The 23432-nt window shown below is 37.2% G+C and overlaps 1 protein-coding gene across 4 annotated transcripts; it reads left to right on the top strand.

Moving 5' to 3' along the window:
* The first annotated feature begins 788 nt into the window (after positions 1–788).
* On the top strand, positions 789–23400 carry ccdc136a (coiled-coil domain containing 136a). Of its 4 annotated transcripts, none has more exons than XM_055191615.2 (8): positions 789–953; positions 7040–7285; positions 10133–10207; positions 10360–10662; positions 16719–16830; positions 19055–19334; positions 22016–22147; positions 22361–23400. In XM_055191615.2, exons 2-8 carry the CDS (start codon positions 7072–7074, stop codon positions 22364–22366), a joined length of 1122 nt encoding a protein of 373 aa, XP_055047590.1. In that variant the 5' UTR covers positions 789–953; positions 7040–7071; the 3' UTR covers positions 22367–23400. The 4 variants fall into 4 exon arrangements, with proteins under 4 accessions (XP_055047590.1, XP_055047589.1, XP_055047586.1 ...); XM_055191614.2 differs by lacking the exon at positions 789–953 and adding an exon at positions 1727–1873 and having other exon boundaries at positions 16782–16830; XM_055191611.2 differs by lacking the exon at positions 789–953 and adding an exon at positions 1727–1873.
* The last annotated feature ends 32 nt before the right edge of the window (positions 23401–23432 follow it).

Genomic DNA, 23432 nt, shown 5'->3' with positions numbered 1-23432 from the left:
TAAAAGCACATGATTGTATGTAAATTAATATGAAAAAAGTCTCAGCTGTGTTGGGGGCCCTGTCAAGATTCTTTTCATGGGGCCCAAAATCCTTAGCAGCGCCCCTGGCTGTGATTGGTTAAGCAGATTTATTGCATTCTGCAGAGAAGGAGGACTGGCGTTTCTCGCGGTTTGGAAAAAAGGGAGAAAAGATTTTGCGTAAAATAAACTTACTTTTAAATACTGACCTGATACAATGCTAATTTTGGCAGTAACTAATAAAAAAAAGGTGTTTATTGCGTTTTGCAATCAAACTCTTCATTTGTTTTCCTACTATGGAAGTCAATGTGTACCATCAGCTGCGTGCCTACAATCATTTCTCTAAATATCTTCATTTGTGTTCATCAGAAAAAAGAAATTCATACAGATTTAGGACAACATGAGGATGAGAAAATGATGACAGAATTCTGTGTCTTTTTCTTAGTTGAAATATCTGGAACACATGAGACTTAAGATTAATCGCATTGAAGTCTAGGATAAATAATTGAGATGTTATAGAGATCTCATCTGTGATCGCAGACTCTGAATTAACATCAAGTACTATTCCAAAGAGTCATGTAATGTATAGTGACTTCTTTTAAATGCTTTATACATTTAAAATAATCTAGTATAATCTTATAGATAACCTTTCCAGCTTGTTTCTATGTTAAAGTGTAATTACTTTCCTCACCCTGGTGTCATTCAAACCCCTGTGACTTTCATTCTCAGAACCATATACAGTATTTAATGATACAGTAAATGACAATTTCATTATATTATCAGCTTCATCACTCTGACCTGTGCTCTCTTACTATCTGTGTGCTATAATTTCAAACTGTCCTATTTCTTACACACATTTTACATTTTGTTGCTTAGCAACAATCCACTGCCAGAGGAAAGACTGAGGATAGGAAATACTGCTCAGATTTTAAAAAGTAAAGTATTTATATTCTTTTTCTTATTTTTTATTACTGTTCCCATTTCAGATAACATTTATAACACTAAAATACCATCTTTGTGTATTCAAAATCACTATGTATAGTTTATTACTATTACAGGCTATATAACAAAGTCATAATCTGTCATTTCCCTTGTCATTAATACCCTTGATTTCAGAGATGTGAATACATGAAATATTACCTGCATGGATTCATATGTACGCAGGTTTTTGTTAATAAGGTCTGTTACATAACAAAATTGGATTACATGAGTGAAACGAAAAAACATTTCGATATGCACATTTTCTTCGCTATACTTTTTGCTTTCCTCTTAAGCTCCCACGCTGGAACAAAAGGTCAATGTTAAACTTACAGTATATCCTAAAGCTCTGCGTATTCCTCAGTGCCATAAGGATGCACTGGTTTGTGTTTTTGTGGCATGTGTGCTATATTTCACCCACCCACCCAAGCACACAAACACACACACACCACATGAACACTGCATGTTTTATGTCTGCAAGCCCTCAACATTAGTGAGACAGAATTACAGAAATGTATTGCACGGCAATCGGAAATGATGGTGTGAAATATGTTTGTATAATGATCTGTTGAAACATATTTACAGACATAACTGTGCTATAGTTTCATGACTCATATCCCTGTATGTGTGTGCGTGTTTTTAATTAGCTGTGTAAAGATTCACAGCTGTCAGAATTTATGAAAATGTCTGGCTGAGTGTATTTTTCGCGTTACATAATGGGTTGATAAGTGTGTGTGTGTGTGTGTGTGAGAGAGAGATAGAGAGAGAGAGAGAGAGAGAGAGAGAGAGAGAGAGATTAGGAGTGCGTGCCCGTCTTTTCTCTCATTCTGTGAGCTCTGCATCTGTTATCATAGACATGGAGTCATCATGTGAGCAGGTAAAGAGTTTATTTCTTTCTTATTTCTTTATTGTTGGTTATACTGATGCACTTGGGGGATATTTATGCTTGATATGATATTTGTGGTCTTCTTTTATGAAACATTTGCATTTGAAGGCTGTTTTTGTGTTTGCACATTCAGTATTTCGGATACCTGCAGATTTTTGTGTTTGGATTTGCATTAAAAATCATCACTTCATTATAGTGAGCATTAATGAGATATTGCCGACCATTTGATTGGCTCGCAAGACGCATGGATCTAAGTGTCATACGGTTAAACTTTACAACCGAGAAATGTGATGCATAATAACAATATGCATAATAACAATGTCTGAACATCGTTATTTAGAATAGCATTACGTGTGAAGCAATAAAAAGATCATATAGAGAAATAAAGGTAAAGCTTGTCAATGTAATTGCTGTTAGAACTCTCAAACTTTGACTTTTGATCCTCCTCCACATTCACTATTTCATTTCACCCCTTCACTCCATTTTCTCAGATTTTTCTCTTTCGCCCACATGGCTTATTGTAGTACCTGCCAATTCACAGCACCCACACGTCGCCCACTAAGACCTCTAATGCACCACACACACACACACACACACACAATATATATTAACACTAATGCGTAACAAAACGCATGAGAGCAGAGATGCCTCGAGTAGTTCCCACACATGCAAACACATTGTAAGTAGACATGTTGGTTGAGAATGTTGCCCAAAATATGTTGGGGTGCAGAATCTTTTGTTCTGCATCTTAAATTGTGTCAAAACTTTTGAATGAGATTTTAAAGGTGCAGTGTGTACTTTTTAGAAGTATCTCTTGACAGAAATGCTAAATAATATACAAAACTATATTATCAGTGGTGTATAAAGACCTTTTTATAATGAACTTACCTTAAAATGAGACATTTTTATCTACATACACCGAGGGTCCCCTTACATGCAAGTCGCCATTTTGTGCCGCCGTGTTCCTACAGAAGCCCTTAACGTACGAACTTTTTTACTTTGTTTTGTCTGACGATAACAGGTTTACTGGTGAAGGCTACCGTACCTTCTCTATGCGTTTCAAAACAAGGGGTGAGCAGTGGACTGAGCCGTTGGTTGCAATTCGCAACCTCACCACTAGATGCCGCTAAAATTTACACACTGCACCTTTAATTCTTTAAATTAGTTTAGCATGAAAGCTTAGTGTGGGTTTAATCATACTGCTTTAACTGCTTGTCACTGTGATTGTCATAATGAGTGCTTTATCTGTTGTACCATTTTAACCTGTAAAGATATCACTGGCAAAATGTGAATCTAAAAGAAATTTCAGCTTTCATCTCGGTCTGGTTTTCTTCTTTGCCGCTCAAAGCATTTGTGTGGTGAGATATTTACTCCTACACCACTACACAAGGACACGAACAAACACTACACATGCAGACTTTAACCCTTAAAGGCATACCTTATGTCGCAGTATGTATTTTTTTCAGAATTTGTTTTAACAAACGTCTAAATGTAATGAGATATGCTTTATCATATCATTGTTAAGTTTTTTATATTAAGAAAGAAGTTAAAGCTTTATATGAGTTTCGAAAACTTTATTATTTGACCATTTGCTTGTGCAAATAATGACATGATTTTAAAATTAGCAGTTTTTCTGTTCCAACAGATGAATAAATAATATTATTAGCATATCAGTATAGATCGTGAATACATTAGGGGAAGTACTTCTTTCACATCGCATTTTATACAAAGGTGAATAACTGTAAAGTAGCTAGTATCATATATATTGCATAACAAGTCAAATTTGTGATGTTAAATACAGTAACGCTTTATGAATTGATGAGAGTAACTGTAGCTAACCTTAAATATAAATTTTAAAGTAAATTATCTTAATTGTACATTAAGTCACAAAACTGTCTGTGAGTTTGCCTACGACCACAGCTGTAGTCTGCGACAAACAATAGTGTCAATGATAATAACACAGTAATCTGAATAGTTGATATTCATAGTCCTGAAAAAATGTGATTTAAAAGGGACATTTCCCAAGACTTTTTTAAGATGTCAAATAAATCTTTGATGTCCACAGAGTACCTATGTAAAGTTTTAGCTCAAAATGCCATACAGATAATTTATTATAGCATGTTAAAATTGCTAACCAGTCTCACAAGGTTTCGTGATATAGTCACGTATTTTTTAAATTATTTTTTTGTGATATTATCATGAATTTCTGCGTTTTTTCGTGATCGTATAACGAATTTCTGTTTTCGTGTGATTATCACGTATTGGTTACTCAACTGCTTTTTCCTATTTTTAAACCATTGTTGCTTCGGTTTAGGGTTACGTGACTTTATAATTACGTGACTATATAAAGAAATTTCATGAGACTGGGCTGTAAAATTGCCACATTTAGGTGTGAGCAAAAATGTGCCGTTTTTGGGTGTGTCCTTTTAAATGCAAATGAGCTGATCTCTGCACTAAGGCCATGTTTACATTAGAGCATTTGCGTTTTAAAACGGCATTTTAAAATGAAAACGATCCTCGTTTATACTGGCATTTTAAAAAGAATCTTCATCCACACTATACACCACCATTAACGCATGAAACATGACCAATCACGTAACTGGGCATGCGCATAAAAGTGTAAAATAACTTATTACTCTAATAATAGCTTACCTTTGCACGTTTACGCAGCCTAGGGGGTGTGCGATATTGACAAAAATTCATACATGGGTCCTTTGCTGGCAACTATAACAGACACTATTTTTGAACCTATAAAAATGTGTTTGGGAAAGTCTTATACTGTTCTATTTCCCCCCTACAACATATTAATATGATTAATAGGTTAATTTTGATTAAAAGGTCTTTATTATTTAAAAAGAAAGCATTCAAGTGAACAGTACTAAACAGTAGCAAACTTGAAGCAAAAATAAATTTCAGCAAATGCAAACTTCAATCAAACAAAGTAAGAAGTGAAGTATTGCTTTAGCCTACCAGAAATGCTTATTGCATTAATTTTTAAAAGTGTGCGAGGTCCGTGCACGTCCTCCGCTAGCAACACACAAATAGCTAAAAGCCAAGCGCCTAAACGAGCATTATAATAATGACGTTGAGTTTATTGTTTTTATTAATTTATATTCACAAAACTTATCAACAAAACATCGATTTAAATTAAGAGACAAATTAACTGAAACGAAATTCATTTTAAAGTAGCAAACAAAACTTACATTAAACTGGAAAATAATGTCTGACCCATTACAATTCTCCCTTCATATTGGCCTTTGCAACGCCTATATGGCGCTTAAATTACAGTCTATCTTTCGTAAGCTAACTAAATTTAAACAAAACATAAACACATTAAACCCAACAATACTCAAACATTAATATAAAACAGACATTATCTAAAAGGATACATGTTAAAACAATCCGATATAGCGTTAATAATAGCTGGTTGGTAGATGTTTACTATTTTTGGCAAAACCTCCGTTGCAAACCAATATTTACATGAATAAAATAATTTTTACTTTGAAAATGATGCGCTGTCACGTTAACGTCAGCTGGTCGTTTACATAAGACTCCGTCTACGTTCATTTACACTCAGAGCAAAGTCTGAGTTCTCAAACTAAAACAGGGTTTTCAGCGTTTGCGAACGAATCCGTTTATGAGGGTCGAAAACGGTGATGTAGTGTAGATGAAAGGCGTAAATGTAGCAAAAGTAACGCGTTTTAAAGCATAAACGCATTAATGTAAACATAGCCTAAATGTCAGTGCTGTGTTTGGATCAAGGTGCGGTAATATCCCCTTCTGACGTCATAAGGGGAGCCAAATTTCAAAGATCGATTTTTTTACATGCTTGCAGAGATTGGTTTCCAAAACTAAGTTACCTTGTTTGATCTTTTTCACATTTTCTAGGTTGATAGAAGCAATGGGGACCCAATTATAGCACTTAAACATGGAAAAAGTCAGATTTTCATGATATGTCTTCTTTAATTGTCTTTAAGCAAGATAAGAAAATCGTTTCATTATGGGTATCAGAACTATACAGGTATTAATATTATGGTGATGTGTTTGTTTGGGTATATATATTTTTAGCATGTTACAATTGCTACCCAGTCAAGAAATTATATAGCATAAATGAACCTTTGGAAAACACTGCTGACATCCAATGATCAAATCAATATAATTGGAGCAGAGCCAAAATGACTATAATCCTTTGTAATAGTACTGTATGTGTTGTATCTAGTTAATAAAGTCTTATTTGTATGTTCTTTTATTCTCTTAATCTGAAATCTCTAATCTGTCACTCTTAAACAGTGTTGGATCAATGTTTGTATACTCTTGTAATATTTCACTATAGATTGTCTCACTAAACATTCAAGTGTTTGCCAGATGTATGAGACCGATTCTGTCAGGTTTTTACCAAATTTGATAACCTTAACACTTACGTTTTAGGTGTGTATTACTCAGGTTTAACTTAAACACTTACAACTGATCATAGTCAATATTTCCCTGTTGGAATAAAATATGTTTCCCTTAAGCCCGGAATACACTGCACGATTATTGTCTGTCCCAGGTGAAAGATTGCCATTGTGAAAGAATCGTCGTAATTTCTGTGATCGTGATTATTCATCGATGGTCCTATGTCGTACAGTGAGAGAGGTTCAAAGAAAGCAGTTTTTCTGGTCTTGCGTCCAAAGATCTAGTTTTCTAACAGTGTCAAAAATTCAGCATGGTCAACGCACAGTGTGCTTGCTGCTACGACCTGCGCGCCGGTATTTGTTTACCACGAGCGCATGCTGGTGATGTTGCGCTAATGTGTGACGCAGCCTCCGAAACTTCCGTGTCATCATCGTACAGTCTACATGCCTGTCATACCCAAGTTTAAACGATCCATGTCGCACAGTGTGATAAGGTAATGATCTTATAGGAGGGCAAAAATCCTGCAATGTATTCCGGGATTTACACTGTCAATCAGTTAATTGTGAAAGAAACATCATGTCAAGTGTCATGTCCAAACACCTGACAAAAAGTAAAACTGGCGCCCTGTGACTCTTTTAAAGTCTGTCTGTAAGACGTCTGGCGAATGTGAGTTAGTTTTGAGCCAGCCTGAAGTGCTGAAGGTGGTGACAGTACACTTTAGTCATGGCCTGATTCGATTAAACCTTGTTATCTCTTTCTCAGGTGACAACGATCTGAGAGGAGACACGAGCACGATGGACACTGAGATTTCAGAGAAAGAACGTGACATTCTGAATTATACTGAAGAAGAAAAGGAGGTAAAGGATGAGAAGAGCGTTGTGAAGGAGGAGATGTCTGAGGAGCAGGAGATTGAGGAGCTGAGGGCTCAAATGCTGCAGCTTTTCATTGAGCTGGAGGAAGCTCGAGATTTGTCTCAGAAACATGAAGAGACCTTTCTGGAGCTGCAGGGTGAGAAAATGAATATGTGTGCATACATGTCTTTACATTAAAGAAGAAATGTACTTATTTGTCATAAAAAATAACATCATGATTCATAGTAATCCCCAAAATTCAGCTTAATTTACTGTTTGTCTACCATAAAAGCCTGATTTGAATTAAATTATAACATCAAGTTCAATAGGATATAATATAGATGATGTGGCCTAGTAGTTAACCTTTTCCCGCCATTAACAAGTTATCTCATCAATTAAAGGATTAGTCAATTTTCTAAAAAAAAAAATCCAGATAATTTACTCACCACCATGTCATCCAGGGTGTTGTTGTCTTTCTTTGTTCAGTCGAGAAGAAATTATGCTTTTTGAGAGAAACATTGCAGGATTTTTCACATTTTGATGGACTTTGATGGACCCCAACGCTTAACAGTTTTAGTGCAGTTTGGAATTGCAGTTTAAAAGGACTCCAAATAATTGTCATTTTTGGCAAGAAAAGAAAAGCACTTTTGGTCCACAAATTCTCGTCTTCCTCCAGCTGTGTGACGAGCCAGCGCGACCTAACGTAATTGCGTAGTGGCGTCGAGGGGTCATGTGTTACATATATGAATCGCATATTTGCGTACCATTTTAAACAATAAACTGACACAAAGACATTAATTAGTATCATTTCACATACAACAATGTCGGAGCGGTCCTCTTTCTGCACACTTGTAAACACTGTGGCGTAGTTTCCCATACGTCATGCATGACCTCTTGACGCGGTGACGTGTTACAACCTGAGGAAGAAGAGAAGTTGTGGTTTAAAAGTGCATATTTTTATTTTTCTTGACAAAAATGACAATCGTTTTGCTAGATAAGACCCTTATGCATCGTTTGAGATCGTTTAGAAACTGCAATTTTAAACTACATTAAAACTGTTAAGTATTGGGGTCTATTAAAGTCCATTAAAATGAGAGAAATCTTGGAATGTTTTACTAAAAGAAGCATAATTTCTTCTCGACTGACCTGAAAAAGACATTAACATTTTGAGTGACGTGGTGGTGAGTAGATTATCTGGATTTTTTTTGAGAAAATGGACTAATCCTTTAAGAGAAAACGCTTCCCTAACGGTTTTTTTATGGCAATCACATTTCTGCTATTATCCACTAGGTGGCCCTCTTACTTAATTTATAAAACACTAAAGAATCCACTGATCCAAAAACAGTAAAAACTCTGTGTATATGTTTCCACCATCATTCTGAAGCTGATCTTTATCAAATGTCCTTTTTTGAAGAAACCATACCCTTATTTGAGAGCTTATGACAAGAGAACAAATTAAGATTTTTTTGTTTGTTTAAAAGTTTCTGTTCTTTCATTTAATAAATTGTATGATTATTTATTTATAAAATATATATATATATTTTTTGGAAGGCATTAAACTTTTGTGAAATAATAAAAAATGCTGGTGGGGAAAGAGTTAAAGTTCAGCTTACAGTTTTTACAGACACTAGGACACATTTTACAATACTTAGGTCACTTTTGCAAAACTCTTCACTCAGTTCTCATAACCAACTTTCAGTTTGGCAAAGTAGTTCATTTTACATTTAAAATGCACTACAAGTAGCAAAACACTTTATTCAGGTCTCAAATCAACTCATTCTTCCAGAACACTAGCAAAGGTTGACAGCCGACAAACACACTTTGTCACCCACAAAGCAATGCCCTAAAAAACACTACCAACATATAAAACAAGGACGCATCTCTGTTTATAATTCACTGCAATGCATGTTAATGGAATGAATAAGAAATGATGCAGAATTCTTCAATATTTTATGTTGTTTATTTATTTTTATGTTTTTGCATTGCGTAATTCCAAAATACAATAATTTGTATACACACCATCCACTGATATAGATACATTACTGTAGTAATGCTATACTCGGCTGTGGACAACTGTGGCTGGTCCAATTGTTTTATAGCATTTCATTTTAAGATTTAAAATATATTTCATTAAAATATTACTGTAGAAATGTAGCAAATTGCTGTCTTATTCAGTTTTGTATCATGTTATTGCTTTAAACATAAGCTTAACAATTGGCCTGTATGTATAAAGAATTTTGTCAGTTGTTGTGTCTGAGTGAGAAAAGAATTCATGAAATTTGAGAGATGTAGTCATTGAATGCATTTTAGCCCACATAGACTTCTGTTGTGCTCACTGTGTGAAGAGTTTTGCAAAAGTGACCTAAGTATTGAGAAATGTGTCCTAGCATCTGAAAAAAAACTGTAATGCATGATGTCATTAAACTGTACATGAATAATTAATATTTCATATTTTAAAGAATGCCCTCTAAACTTAAGTTATGTGTTTATATCAGATACATTTAAAATGTCCTTGTATTTTGTATTTTGACTCAATGACAGGTGGGGGGGGGACCTCTATAAATAACACTCCATAGCTATTTAATGAGTCAACTGATATATATCAGACAGTGACTCAAGGGATTCTGGTAAAGATCCTGGACTGTGATCGTGTGTAACATGACATGACAGCTATGTGAATGAACAGCTGCAAGCAAAAGATTTAAGATGGGTTGTCCTGACCAGACTATGTGCTCACTACCGGATCATCTCTCTATAGTGATCATGATCTGCCGCTTCTGGACTCTCATCACAGTCACGATCACAGGATTACGGTTACATCAGTATGACTCTTGCACACTTTTCACAACAGGTTTCAAGTAGTAAACCTATACGATTATAAAAAACTTTGCATCAAACAATGGTTGACCATGCATACACAAAATTGCTGACCATATTATATATTTGTGATCTTTCTGAATTATTCTTCATTATTAAATATGTGTCTTTCTGTATTTGTGATCAGGACTTCTTGAGGATGAGCGTTTAGCGAGTGCTCATCAGGCAGAGGCCTTCACAAGACAGATCCAGCGTCTGCAAGGTAACAAAAAATTAAAAATGTTTATACAGTACCCAAATTGGGTTGTTTTTAGCCCAACAGCTGGGTAAATACAGGACAGAACACACTCTGGGCTAAACTAACCCAACAAGTTGAGTTGACGTTGAGTTGATTTTTTCCACAATTCCTGCAAGCTCAGCTTCGCTCCGTTCAGGAGGAGATGAACAGCCTGGAGGAGGAGAAAGAGAGCGAGCTGCAGGAGGCGCGAGAGGAGCTGCAGGAGGCGCGGGAGGAGGTGCTGATCCTTCAGCAGGCGGCGGAGGAGGCTGCGGCCGAGAGAGAGAACGACATCGCCTGTCTGCAGGAGGAACTCTGCCGGCTACGGGCTGAAATCTCCCGACTGGAGAACACCGGACAGGAGTACGAGCTGGAGATCGTCACACTCAGAGCAGAGATCGAGATGAAGAGTAAATTTCGTCAACAGCAGAGGAGGGAGGGTGAGAACATGACACATACAATGCTTAGAGTTTTCAATTAATTCCAGTTATTCCAGTTATGACATCATGTCAAACATGGGATATCAAAAAAGGGGTGTTTTTTCTGGACTTGAAGCAATACTCCAGCCAAATATCAAGATGGCCCCATTATGTGCTCGCCCTCAGGCAATCTGAGATACATGTGTCCATCATCTTTCGGACAAGCGCATTTGGAGTTGTTTTGGTGAATGTCATTGCGCTTCCGGGCTTTGGAGTGGTAGAGGACAGGGATCAGGGAGCAACTTCTGACTTTGAGCCCCCCAAAAGGTGCATTCATCCTTCAGAGGTGTCAGGATCAGGGCCTGAAATTAACACCCGACCACGCGTCAAATACGGGTGGATTTTGCAATTGGCGGGTAGCACTGTCAATAGCAATGTGGGGCGTTTATGTGCGCAGTTTGAAATTCCCCCACCGTCTGTGTGCGCGCACGGGTTTAAGGGCACTCAATAGGGCACATCGAGAGACTCGTTCCTAAAAGCAAGCGTACAAATCTTTCTGTTCTTGACAGGGCACATATAAACAAAATGATCTTCACAGTATTCTTTTTCTAATAAAAACATTTCTTTATGTCTTAAGTGTATATAGAGAGTCAAAAACCAGTCTGTGCTTATTTGGTCTTAAAGAGACAGTAACCTCAATTAACATACTTAAGTCTGTGTCATTAATGTTAATCAAACAACCTAAGACAAAGAGAAAATCACTTTTGTAGCTCTAAAAATAATTATATTTAATTCATACAATAAAGACAGTGTTAACATTCACTATTCAGGCAAAAAAACTGGATGATAAAAAGTCACTGTGGCAGGTGGTCAAAAAAGTTAACTTCAGGCCCTGGCCAGGATCCTGTCAGAATCGTCTTGAATTTTATCTAGTCTTTGTGACAGGGTCCTGGCAGGTACCATGTTTTATGTGGGAGATGCATGGTTTTAGTATTGATTTATATTGACCACACATTTCCCGGGTCTCGTCACTTTTTCCCAGATCCCTTACTTGTGATTTGTTTCAGGTGTTTGTAATTTATTTTGTCCCTATTTAAAGTCCTTGTGTTTGATGTTCCTTACTCGTGCGTTTGTCCTTCTTGTGAGTTTTGTGACCTTTTATGCCTAGTCTAGTTAATGTCAGTTAAGTGTCAAGTCTCTAGTTTATTGTCAAGTTTAGTCTTGTGTTTCGTTGTTTGCCCCATCGTGGGTTTTTGTTTTGCTGTTTTTGTTTAATAAAGTGTTCATTGTTTTTCTACCCCCCGTCTGCACTTGGGTTCATTTTCCGCAATTCCTAACAAGAGGTAATTCACATGGCTCCAATGGGTTAACAAAGATCTTTTGCGGGTACTCGATGCGATTTTGTAAGAAAAGTGTCCATATTTCGAACTTTATAAACAATAATAACTAGCTTACACACTGTAAAAAATCCAGCTTCAAAATGTTTCTTAAAAAAAAAACTAAGTAACTTGAACAAAGATTTTTTTGTTGAAGGCGATAATTTATTATTTTGTGTTCACTGAATGAAAAAAGCATAATCATTCAGCTAACAAATATTATTTTGTTGACTGGACTTAGATATATAAGTTTGTGTCCAATTCGTTCACCTACTTGCCAAACTGAGTAATCTGAACTAGCAATAAAAAAACAATGGTCGGAATGGTTCCATACATGCATTGTGAAATGTTCACTTCTGTGATATATGTTGTATTTAGAGTTATTTTAAAGGAATGATGTTTGTTCATTGTTACCATGATTGAGAAGTGTGTGTTCACTGTAGAGGACGGCACAGTGGGTTAACGCGCATCATTGTTGCCTCCCAGCAAAAAGGTCTCTGCTTCAAGCAAGGGCTAATGCTGCGTTTACACCAGCCGCGGTAGAGGCGTTAAGCGCAAGTGATTTCAATGTTAAGTCAATGTGAAGACGCGTGTCTGGAGGCGTTTGTGGTGGCGCGGTAGACGCAATTCCGCCTCATTCGCGCGTCTAGTTCGCGCGAATGCCACAAATTGAGCGTATGGCGCGGTACACGCGAATGGTGCTTTTTGTGCATTTTGCGTTTGTCGCGAATTTGCGGCTGATGCCCGAATTGAAAAATGTTTACTTTGGCGGATTTTCGTGCCGCGTTAACCAATCAGGAGCCTGCTTGCTGCTGTGGCGGCACCCCCGCTCGAAGTCACTCATTCAGCATGAAGGAACGTACGCTTGGTATTGTCTGTGAGCAGTCACCCGGAGCTATACAACACAAGTTCTTATTTCTATAGAGACAGGAATAAAAAGGACCTCGCTTGGAAGAGTGTCAGTGAAGACATCAGGCAACCTGGTAAGTTGTAAATACACATTTCACTTTTGAGTCACGTGACGTTTATCGACCCGCGCCGTTTATTTCCCCCCTATAGTAAGGTTACCAAATACAAACCGGTAACTCTCTCTATAAATGCACAATCAACATCAGCCATCTTGCAAACATAGAACAGCATAGCACTTGCCCCTCCCACAAGAAGTGGATTTTGCCTCTGACGCGTGTCAAATGCTTGCTTTTTCCTCTCGTCTACTTCGCTCTAGATGCGCGAATGCATTCAAACTGTTCAAGCGGCAAACTAGGCACGTAGGCGCGATTTTGACGCCTCAAACGCGGTTGGTGTAAATGCAGCATAAGTCAGACAAAGACTTTGTTCAGGAGACCTTTCTGTGTACTCCCACAGTCCAAAACATGCAGGTTAGCTGAATTTGGATATTCTAAATTACTCTTTACCCAACTTAGTCACTAGTTGAGTTAACACAGAAATGTGCTTATTACCTAATCAGTTTAAGATGGTTCAACTTGTTGGTTTAACTTGACATTACTCAGTAAATTGTGTTAGATGAACTGCATCATCCAACTCAAAAAAGTTGTGCAGCAAGTTGCCTTGAAAATTTAAGTTAAGTCAACTTTTTATTTTTTACAGTGCAGTAAGGACGCCATCTTGGACCCGAATGCTCACTAAGCTAAAACACCCTCATGAATCACGCAAATCCAAGATGGCATCGGTATCAGAAGCTGGTTTTTACGGTTTATAAGGTTTGAAATATGGATATTTTTCTTACAAAAGCACATCGAGACATTTATTAACCCATGTGTAGTAATCCTTCTCTGAGGGATGGATTAACTTTTTTGGGTGTTAAAGTCAAACATTGCTCCCTGATCCCTGTTTTCTCCCATAATAAGCTTGGAGGAGCGGGCACATTTGCTGAAGTGGCTCCAAATGTGTTCGTCTGAAAACTAAAGCACGTGTGTCTTGGATTGCTTCGGGGTGGGTGGATCATGGGGTAGTTTTGTTATTTGGATGGAGCATCCCTTTAAGACTTTAAACAAACTGTTGCCAGTAAATAACATACATTGAATCTGAAAGTTGCTACTAATACTGTCTTTCTACAAAAAATATTAACAGTGATGTATCAATGTAGTCATGAATATGAAGAAGCATCCACTGACATCTTTATTAATGTTATTCTGAAAAGAGTTCATGATGAAATCAGTCATTCTCTTAAACTGGTTAGCGCCCTGCAGTCATGAGCATAAATCACACGAGTTTTAATAAAGGGTGATAGGGTGAAAGCACACCCCGTCCCGAGAGCTACAGCTCTTTGCAGAATAGCAGATGGTAATGGTCATTCTCAATGTTATGTGAAGCCGCACTAAAACCCTGACACTGAAGCATTTAAGAGTCTGCATGACTACATGCATCCCATCGCATCCTATCGGATTCTTTCAGTCCATTAAAGGATAAGAAAAGCGTGAGATCTTTCTGTTCATACATGTTCACATTTGAGACTTTTATTGGTGTAAGGAAGTGGCAATTGTTTACAAAACACTCCCACTTAAATTCAGGCGTGAAATCATATTGCACCTTATAAATGTCATTTGGAAAACATTAAAACATATGCATCAATGCAATTATCTTATGCTGTCGTGTAATTGTTTTGTTAACTTAAATTCTATCTACAATTCTCACTGAAATATTTACACTGCTGAAAAACAATTCACATTTTGAAATTTGCTTCACTGCTAAAAGCATAACAAATAAAATGTATTTCATTTCATAGATATATTTTATTTTTCCATTTTATATGCTTTTTTTATTTAACTACAGTAGCACTACTGCTGTTGTTTTACAGCAGTCTACCGCAAATTCAAAACATACAGTAAATCACTGTAAATTAAATGTTAATACCCATAATGCAATGCATATTACAGTAATGAACTGGAAAAGAAAATGATGTTATTTTACTGGGCATTTTGTGGTAAGTAACTGTAGAAATTACAATTAAGTCTAACAGTTTAGAGCTAAACAAGAAATTCAGTAGACGTATGGTACTTGTCAAGTGTCATGTATGTTGTAGTGGTGGAAATATATAGCTGTTTAAAATACAGCTGAGGTCATAAGTTGACAATGATCAACCTGTTCAAAAGTTTACATACACCTTGCTCTTAATGTATCATGTTGCCTTTTTGAGGATGAAGGAATATCCAACACGATCTCGTGACAGTTTGTATGTTTTTTACGAGATGGATCCGTATGATGTACAAATCCGTACGACCAAGTTCATGTTTTTGTATGATTTGTTTTTGCCCATGTGACATGTGAGGTTTTTTTCTAATAATCATATGTTTACGTATAAATCAGTTTGGACAAATTTTTACGAAATGGCCAAATCGTGAAATACGCACGAATTCCTGTGAGATCAGGTTGGAATATCTGCATCTTTGGTAATAGTTGGGCTCCAATATGCATAAGATACGCTCAGAATGAGCAGGACCAGCAGTTTTTTTTTGTTTTTTTTTTGGAAGAACAGGTGACAGTTTAATGATACGAGAGAGATTCATGAATCACAAAAGATGAAACATAAAAGAATCAAGTGTATGTAAACTGTGGTAATTTGGTGTAATTTGGCTATTGTTGTGTCTTTTGGACTATAGTGTATGTCTTGTCATGTCTTTTATTTTGAAATCGTTCATTGCCATGTTGTCTCTTGTTTCCCTGTTTCGTGATGTGTCACGTTTTTATTGTCTGTATATAAAGCCCTCGTGTTTTCATTGTCTTTTGTTGGTTTTTGTTCATTGTAATGTGTAGTTATCATGTCTTGTTTATTGTCTTGCCATGCCACGCTGCGGATTTATGTTACAATCCTATGCGTTATTAAAGTTATCCAGCCTGATCTTATGAGATTTCGTACATATCTTACGAGTTGGCTAATTCGTAAGAATTCATACGAAGGTAATCGCGCCAAAACGTACGATTCTCATGAAAAAAAACAACAAAACCAAACTAACCCCGCCCCTAACCCCAATGTCACAGGGGTCAAGGCAAATCGTACCAAAACTTACAAATGTGGTCGTATGAATTAAAGGTGTTATAAGCGAATCGGTGTGTTGATTTTTGAAATGTGTTTTCAAACAAACTGAGCGTAGTTAACTCCTCCCCCTCCCCCTCCCTTCCGTGCTTTCATGAGCGTGCCCAAACCCAACCCCCAAATCCTTCTTGGTGTTTATTGGCTGGAACACTTTGTTTTGTGGTGCTAGGTTTGGCCACTGTGTTTATATTGAAGTTTGTGGAGCCTGGGCTGTCTACAGAGATCGCGTTTTTTACAGTTTGATCAGTGGACAGGCAGCAAGCAGATAGTGAAGAGATGTATGCTGTATGTAACAAAAAATGTTTATGGTCTAAAATGTGTGAATTCGCTTAGAGCGCCTTTAATACGAATAAGCGAACTGGTAAAATATGTACGAATTCTCGTGAGATAGAGTTGAGTTATCTGCATTTAGATCCTGCTTCATTTCATGTTTGGACTACATTGTTACATATATGTAAATATTTGATATGTAAAACAGCTTCCCCAGGGCAGGGTGCACTAAAATTTTTATAATCCCAATTTTTTAAATCAATACATTGCAAAGATTCTGCAAGGTGTATGTAAACTTGACTTCAATGTGCATGTATGTGAAAATACATTTATTGTTCATTTGTATATAAAGATCACAAGTTTCTGTGTTTGGTAAGGTGACATGGGTGAGTTAAGGGATGAATGCAATAATTTAAAGGAGCAATGTCTTTCACTACAAGATGAAAACACAAGACTGACCAACAGAGTGCAGCTACTGCAGAAGAGGAGGTGAGTAACTTCCTTTCATCATAATATTATCCATTACAGATATGCACAAAACTTGGGTGATCATTTCTAAATGTCGAAAAACTATTGACAGTGTGTCCACTAACCTATGTTATGCGACTAAAATGTAATTTGTCCTTTTGCAATAAATCATGCTTGGATTGTATTTTTAGACAATCCAAGCATTAATAGCAAGGACAGCCCCTTATACTTGGGATCAGTCCCGTTTGAGGTGTTTCTGGTAGGTTATAGTATGCGATGTCGGATTTTTAAAAAATGATCATGTGACTTTTCGCTTGTAAGGTGTACTGCAAATGCAAAAAAATACTGTTTTCATTGCAGTTTTGTGATAAATATTTCCTTATTCAATTTGCTTGAATAACCTCTTTATGCGAGAGTAAAAACCTTTTTGCTATATTTAATAAACACAACTATCGTCTCCAATGTTGTGAGATTATACATTTTTTAAATTCTTTTAGAAGTTTTTGCGACACAATAGTGCCCATGTACAGTCTTGTTCAAAATAATAGCAGTACAATGTGACTAACCAGAATAATCAAGGTTTTTAGTATATTTTTTTATTGCTACGTGGCAAACAAGTTACCAGTAGGCTCAGCAGACTCCCAGAAAACAAACGAGACCCAGCACTCATGACACGCAGGCTCCCAAGGCTGTGCAACTGGGCAACCAGTTGAATTAGTTAAAAGGGGTGTGTTCAAAAAAACAGCAGTGTGGCATTCAATCACTGAGGTCATCAATTTTGTGAAGAAACAGGTGTGAATCAGGTGGCCCCTATTTAAGGATGAAGCCAACACTTGTTGAACATGCATTTGAAAGCTGAGAAAATGGGTGGTTCAAGACATTGTTCAGAAGAACAGCGTACTTTGATTAAAAAGTTGATTGGAGAGGGGAAAACCTATAAAGAGGTGCAAAAAATGATAGGCTGTTCAGCTAAAATGATCTCCAATGCCTTAAAATGGAGAGCAAAACCAGAGAGACGTGGAAGAAAACGGAAGACAACCATCAAAATGGATAGAAGAATAACCAGAATGGCAAAGGCTCAGCCAATGATCACCTCCAGGATGATCAAAGATAGTCTGGAGTTACCTCTAAGTACTGTGACAGTTAGAAGACGTCTGTGTGAAGCTAATCTATTTTTAAGAATCCCCGCAAAGTCCCTCTGTTAAAAAAAGGCATGTGCAGAAGAGGTTACAATTTGCCAAAGAACACATCAACTGGCCTAAAGAGAAATGGAGGAACATTTTGTGGACTGATGAGAGTAAAATTGTTCTTTTTGGGTCCAAGGGCCACAGGCAGTTTGTGAGACGACCCCCAAACTCTGAATTCAAGCCACAGTACACAGTGAAGACAGTGAAGCATGGAGGTGCAAGCATCATGATATGGGCATGTTTCTCCTACTATGGTGTTGGGCCTATTTATCGCATACCAGGGTTCATGGATCAGTTTGCATATGTTAAAATACTTGAAGAGGTCATGTTGCACTATGCTGAAGAGGACATGCCCTTGAAATGGTTGTTTCAACAAGACAATGACCCAAAACACACTAGTAAACGGGCAAAGTCTTGGTTCCAAACCAACAAAATTAATGTTATGGAGTGGCCAGCCCAATCTCCAGACCTTAATCCAATTGAGAACTTGTGGGGTGATATCAAAAATGCTGTTTCTGAAGCAAAACCAAGAAATGTGAATGAATTGTGGAATGTTGTTAAAGAATCATGGAGTGGAATAACAGCTGAGAGGTGCCACAAGTTGGTTGACTCCATGCCACACAGATGTCAAGCAGTTTTAAAAAACTGTGGTCGTACAACTAAATATTAGTTTAGTGATTCACAGGATTGCTAAATCCCAGAAAAAAAAATGTTTGTACAAAATAGTTTTGAGTTTGTACAGTCAAAGGTAGACACTGCTATTTTTTTGAACACACCCCTTTCAACTAATTGCCCAATTGCACAGCACTAAGAGCGTGCATATCATGAATGCTGGGTCTTGTTTGTTTTCTGAGAATCTACTGAACCTACTGGTAACTTGTTTGCCACGTAGCAATAAAAAATATACTAAAAACCTTGATTATTCTGGTTAGTCACATTGTACTGCTATTATTTTGAACAAGACTGTATGCCTGCAGTATAGGATTAATTTTGGTAATCTTCCCAACATTTCACAGATGTTTTCCTCTTGTATTATGTGTTTGGCTGTGATGTCACAGTTCAAGCGGTGCATACCTCACTCTTAAAGAGGAACAAGAAGAGACAGAGGAGGCAAAAGACATGGAGTGTGGCACAGAGACAGATGCTGGAGGATCCTACATTAACATCAACCAGATGAGCTCCCACTGCAGGCTGGTGGATGCTGGAATCCAGAAGAACATCTCATTCGAAGGCAAACCTGTCACTCCCACCAGCTGGACAGGAGGATTTTCAGAGATCCTGTCGCTGAGAGATCAACTCAAACAGACTGAAGAGAAAGCTGCAAACATGCAAAGAGAGGTAAATGCGACTAAACACTAGTAGTTAGTACTAATAGTAGTAGTAGTAGTGGTAACGAAACTACACATTTTATTCTTTTAGTTCTGCTGGAGTTTAAACTGAAGCTCAGCTTTGGGAAGAACTTAAAGAAATTGTTCACCCAAAAATGAAAATGACCCAATACGTTTAAGCACTCAACTTAATGTTTTCATTCAAATCCGACGTACCAACTTCTAAATACACTTAGGGGGTGTGCACACCAAAGTTTTATGCCCGCAGACAGCGTATGTTTTCAATTGATTCTAATGGAAACTCAGCGTGGAAACTCTGTGGTTTTTCCATGCTCGAAGCTGACCGTCCAGAGTTGAAAGAGATTCAACTTTGGGTGAAAAGCTCCGCTCGTCAATGTCAGTTCTCAAACGGTCGTCCAATCACAGTGGAGGAGGGGCGGGACAAGTATCACAACAACCAACCGGCTCACAGCTCAAGTATCACAGCTAACAAGCGCTTGGCTGAAAAAACAGCTGGCATTCACTGTCCTCCAGGTGTTTTCAGCCGCATTTAAAAGTTTTGGTGTGCACATCCGTAAGCGCTTAGATTGCTGTGATACTTCTGCTTTGTTTATAAGTTGTTGAACGATGCACCGGTTGATTGTTGTGTTTATCCCGCCCCTTCTTCATTGTGATTGGACAGCTGATAAGCTGAGCTTTTCGCCCAAAGTTGAATATTTTCAACTCAACGCCGAGCGCCGGCTTTCAACATGGGTAAAACCGCCAGCTGCTGGCTTTTTTGAAAAGCGCCGCGCTTCCATGGGAAACGATTGAAAACATATACCGGCCACTGGTGTAAAAGCTTTGGTGTGCACGCCCCCTTAAATACGAATCGTTTTCTCTCACAAACGTATCATTTTGCTTCAAATTTATTAACTCAGTGGAGTCATATTACTTTTTGATGATGAATAGGCTTCAGAAAACCAGACACCATTCAACATTGTTACAAAGCAGGCAAAAGCCAGGACATATTTAATAAAACTCTAATACACACCAGGAGTAAATGAAACAGTTTGAGTAAATTACATAGAAAGTCAATGCAAAGACGTAAATAGATGCGAATACGTGCAGGCTGATGCAAATGACGCGAATTGGGTGACGTAAACACGCGCTATTTGCCTTAAACGCATCTTCTGCACAAGTAAAAAAAAATCAACTGAAAGGGTAACATAAATTTAGAATTTTGTGCTTATTTGACCGAGAAAAGACAGAGCTTGACTTTAGGGCACATTTGTGTGGAAAACTCCAACTCCCACAATGCACCACAATGCACAGCTCTGCAAGCCATTTCGATTAATCTGAACACCGCTCAGATATGCTATTGTGTACATAAATGCCACGTTAGTAAAACAAAGAAAATGGAAACACTCACTTTACAGTCAGACTTCTGTTTATCCCTGCAGGCTAAAATATTCTAAAATATGTATCCAGGACGGTGCTGTCCATATACGGTACGGAGCTTGGGTAGGAGCAAGCTTCATTCAGTTTCTGATTTATTTTTGAAAGTTCTTGGCCAAACATGTATATTCCCAAAGAAGAAAATACAGCATCCTGCACATAAACGCGCAATATGCATACTCCACAGACGCGCTGGCTCAGCGCTTGTTCTCATAAGCCGAAACATTTCTGTGAAATAAACACGGGCAAAGTACCTCTCTTGCCCGGGACCATTCACCAAACAAACGTCCATATCCTGATCTGATGCAGAAATGTTATACAGAAAGCACACAGCGAGAGTACAGCCACTACTAGTCCATCCAAGCTCGAGCCAGTCCGGCCTTGTCTACTCATCCGAAGCCCAGGCTCCAGCCTAATCCTCAGGCTCTGTTCCTCCATCTGCCTCAGCTCTTTGCTGTATTGTGGCTCATAAATGTGCAATGAACAGCGGATTAGAGCATCACGCTTGCGAAATCACCATTTCCATATCATATTGATTATCTTCCGCTATTATTGTACCATGAAGTCTGGCTCGCTTCACAACATCTATTAGCTTAGCTTAGCATAAAGATGGCGGCTGATCGTTTTCTTTCGTCTGTGTTCGTATATTTTCGTAAGTCCCACCCACTGATCTGTAATAGGTCTGTAGCGTGAGTGGGTCCCACCCATAGCCCCCCACCTTGGAAAAATGAGGAATGAGTGTCTGTAGACTTTCACCCTCGACAAAGATACAGCAGTTCCTCCTTTCAATGACGCAAAAGGACGATTTTTACATTATTGAAAGAAGGAAATGCAACACTTAAATCTGTATTTCTCCCGTCTCAGGGGAAACTGAGGGAATGATGCACAACCATTCAAAAACATGACTGGGGTTCTAACGATACAAAGCTTAATGCAAATCGGTGAAGTGTCCCTTTAAGTGGAAAATTTGCATGCCGCGAGTTAAATCCCGCGAGTAATCTAGAGTGAGAACGCAATGCTTTGCGTTTGGTGTGTACGCAGCATAAATATGTTCGGTTAAAGAAAGAAAGTCATACACCTAGGATGGCTTTATGTTGAGTAAATTATGGGCTGTGTTTTTGTTTTTGAGTAAACTATTCCTTTAAGGAAGATTGCCATCATAATCTATGATTTAGATTAAATTAATTGACATTCTAATGATATCTTATATTATAATATATTTATCTTATATTATAATATATTTATGTCTGATAGTATGACGGACTAAAGACTGAATTAAAAAAGCTGGGGGAAGTGTATGAAAGCAGTCAGAGAGAGCGAGCCGAGCTGGAGCTGGAGTTATTACGCTGCAGAGAGGAACTGGAGAGGCCTGCTGACGGACAACAGGTTAAATATTTTTATACAAAGTGTATAATGTGCATGATATCGCCATCTCTGTTTAAAACATCAAATTGCATGTTACTTTATCTTTAAGTTTGTAGGCAGGAAACTGGCACAGTAATTGTTTGACACTGGCAATAGTAAATATATTGTTTGTTTGTAGCATTGTTTTCCTATTTATTTATAGTGATAATATGAATTTCTTTTATTTGCTTTTAGGAATAATGCTGACATGAACTATTGGATAGTTGGTGGTTTTCTGTATCCAAGAGCACAAGGTACTGATTGACTCCGAGTATAAAAAGAGACACATCCTGAATATTGGGTGTTCTTTATGAAAATCACATTTTATGCTTTGTAATACGAATGGCTGTGTAACAGTTTTTAGAGCAACATAGTTTGTCATATTGCTAACAGTTTCTAAAAAACATCTTTTGCTATGACTTCTGGGAATCAATTACCTCTTGTAATAATGCATCATTTTGTTAGTTTAGTTCCACAGTATTAGCTGAGATTTATTATTATAACAAACTGTTATTTGCTTCTTAGACATTGATTTCTGTGATTTATTCCTGTATTTCTCCTACAGTCCTCTTGTGTTTTGTATAAGTTAATGATTTAATGTTGTAATGTATTCACCAATTAATTATTATTGTCTTGTGTTGAGACTTGTTTATTTTAAATGGTGTGATGAATTTATATTGATAAAATCAATGGGAGATCAAGTAAAATTAAGGCAGATTGATCAAAGTGGCCCATTTTAATTTATTAGTAAACAGATATTTATACAAATATTTAATTTATGTATGTATATACCTGTTGTTGTGTTATTATCAGAGTGTTTTGTTTTATTTAGTTTTAAAGAGATAATATAAAATGATAATTAGCTTTATGGTGTCTTTTACATAATGCCATTGAGTATTTATAACTGCAATAATATGGCAAGTGTTTTATTTATGCATTTATAATGCATGAAGCAACAGTATATAGAGCCATACAAACTATCAGTGTTTTATTATTTTAACTTCAGGATTCATTTAAAATGGATCTGGATTACTGTATCACCCTTAAAATGTGAACATTTCTCTCTTTCATTTCATAATAGATTATATACATGTCACTGTTGTATAAAAATTAAATGAAACTTTATATTTATTAATTTGTGGAACAGTCATCATCAGTATATGATTTTTTTCAGTTCATGTGTATTTTAGGTGTTATTTTATTTCAATAAAATCAAGCCTTTTGAAAATACAGAATGTGCTTCATTTGAATCATTTGCTCTTAATTT

This window comes from Misgurnus anguillicaudatus, chromosome 6 (genome assembly GCF_027580225.2).
Source record: "Misgurnus anguillicaudatus chromosome 6, ASM2758022v2, whole genome shotgun sequence".
Taxonomy (NCBI): Eukaryota; Metazoa; Chordata; class Actinopteri; order Cypriniformes; family Cobitidae; genus Misgurnus; species Misgurnus anguillicaudatus.
This window is presented reverse-complemented; position numbering and strand designations above follow the sequence as displayed.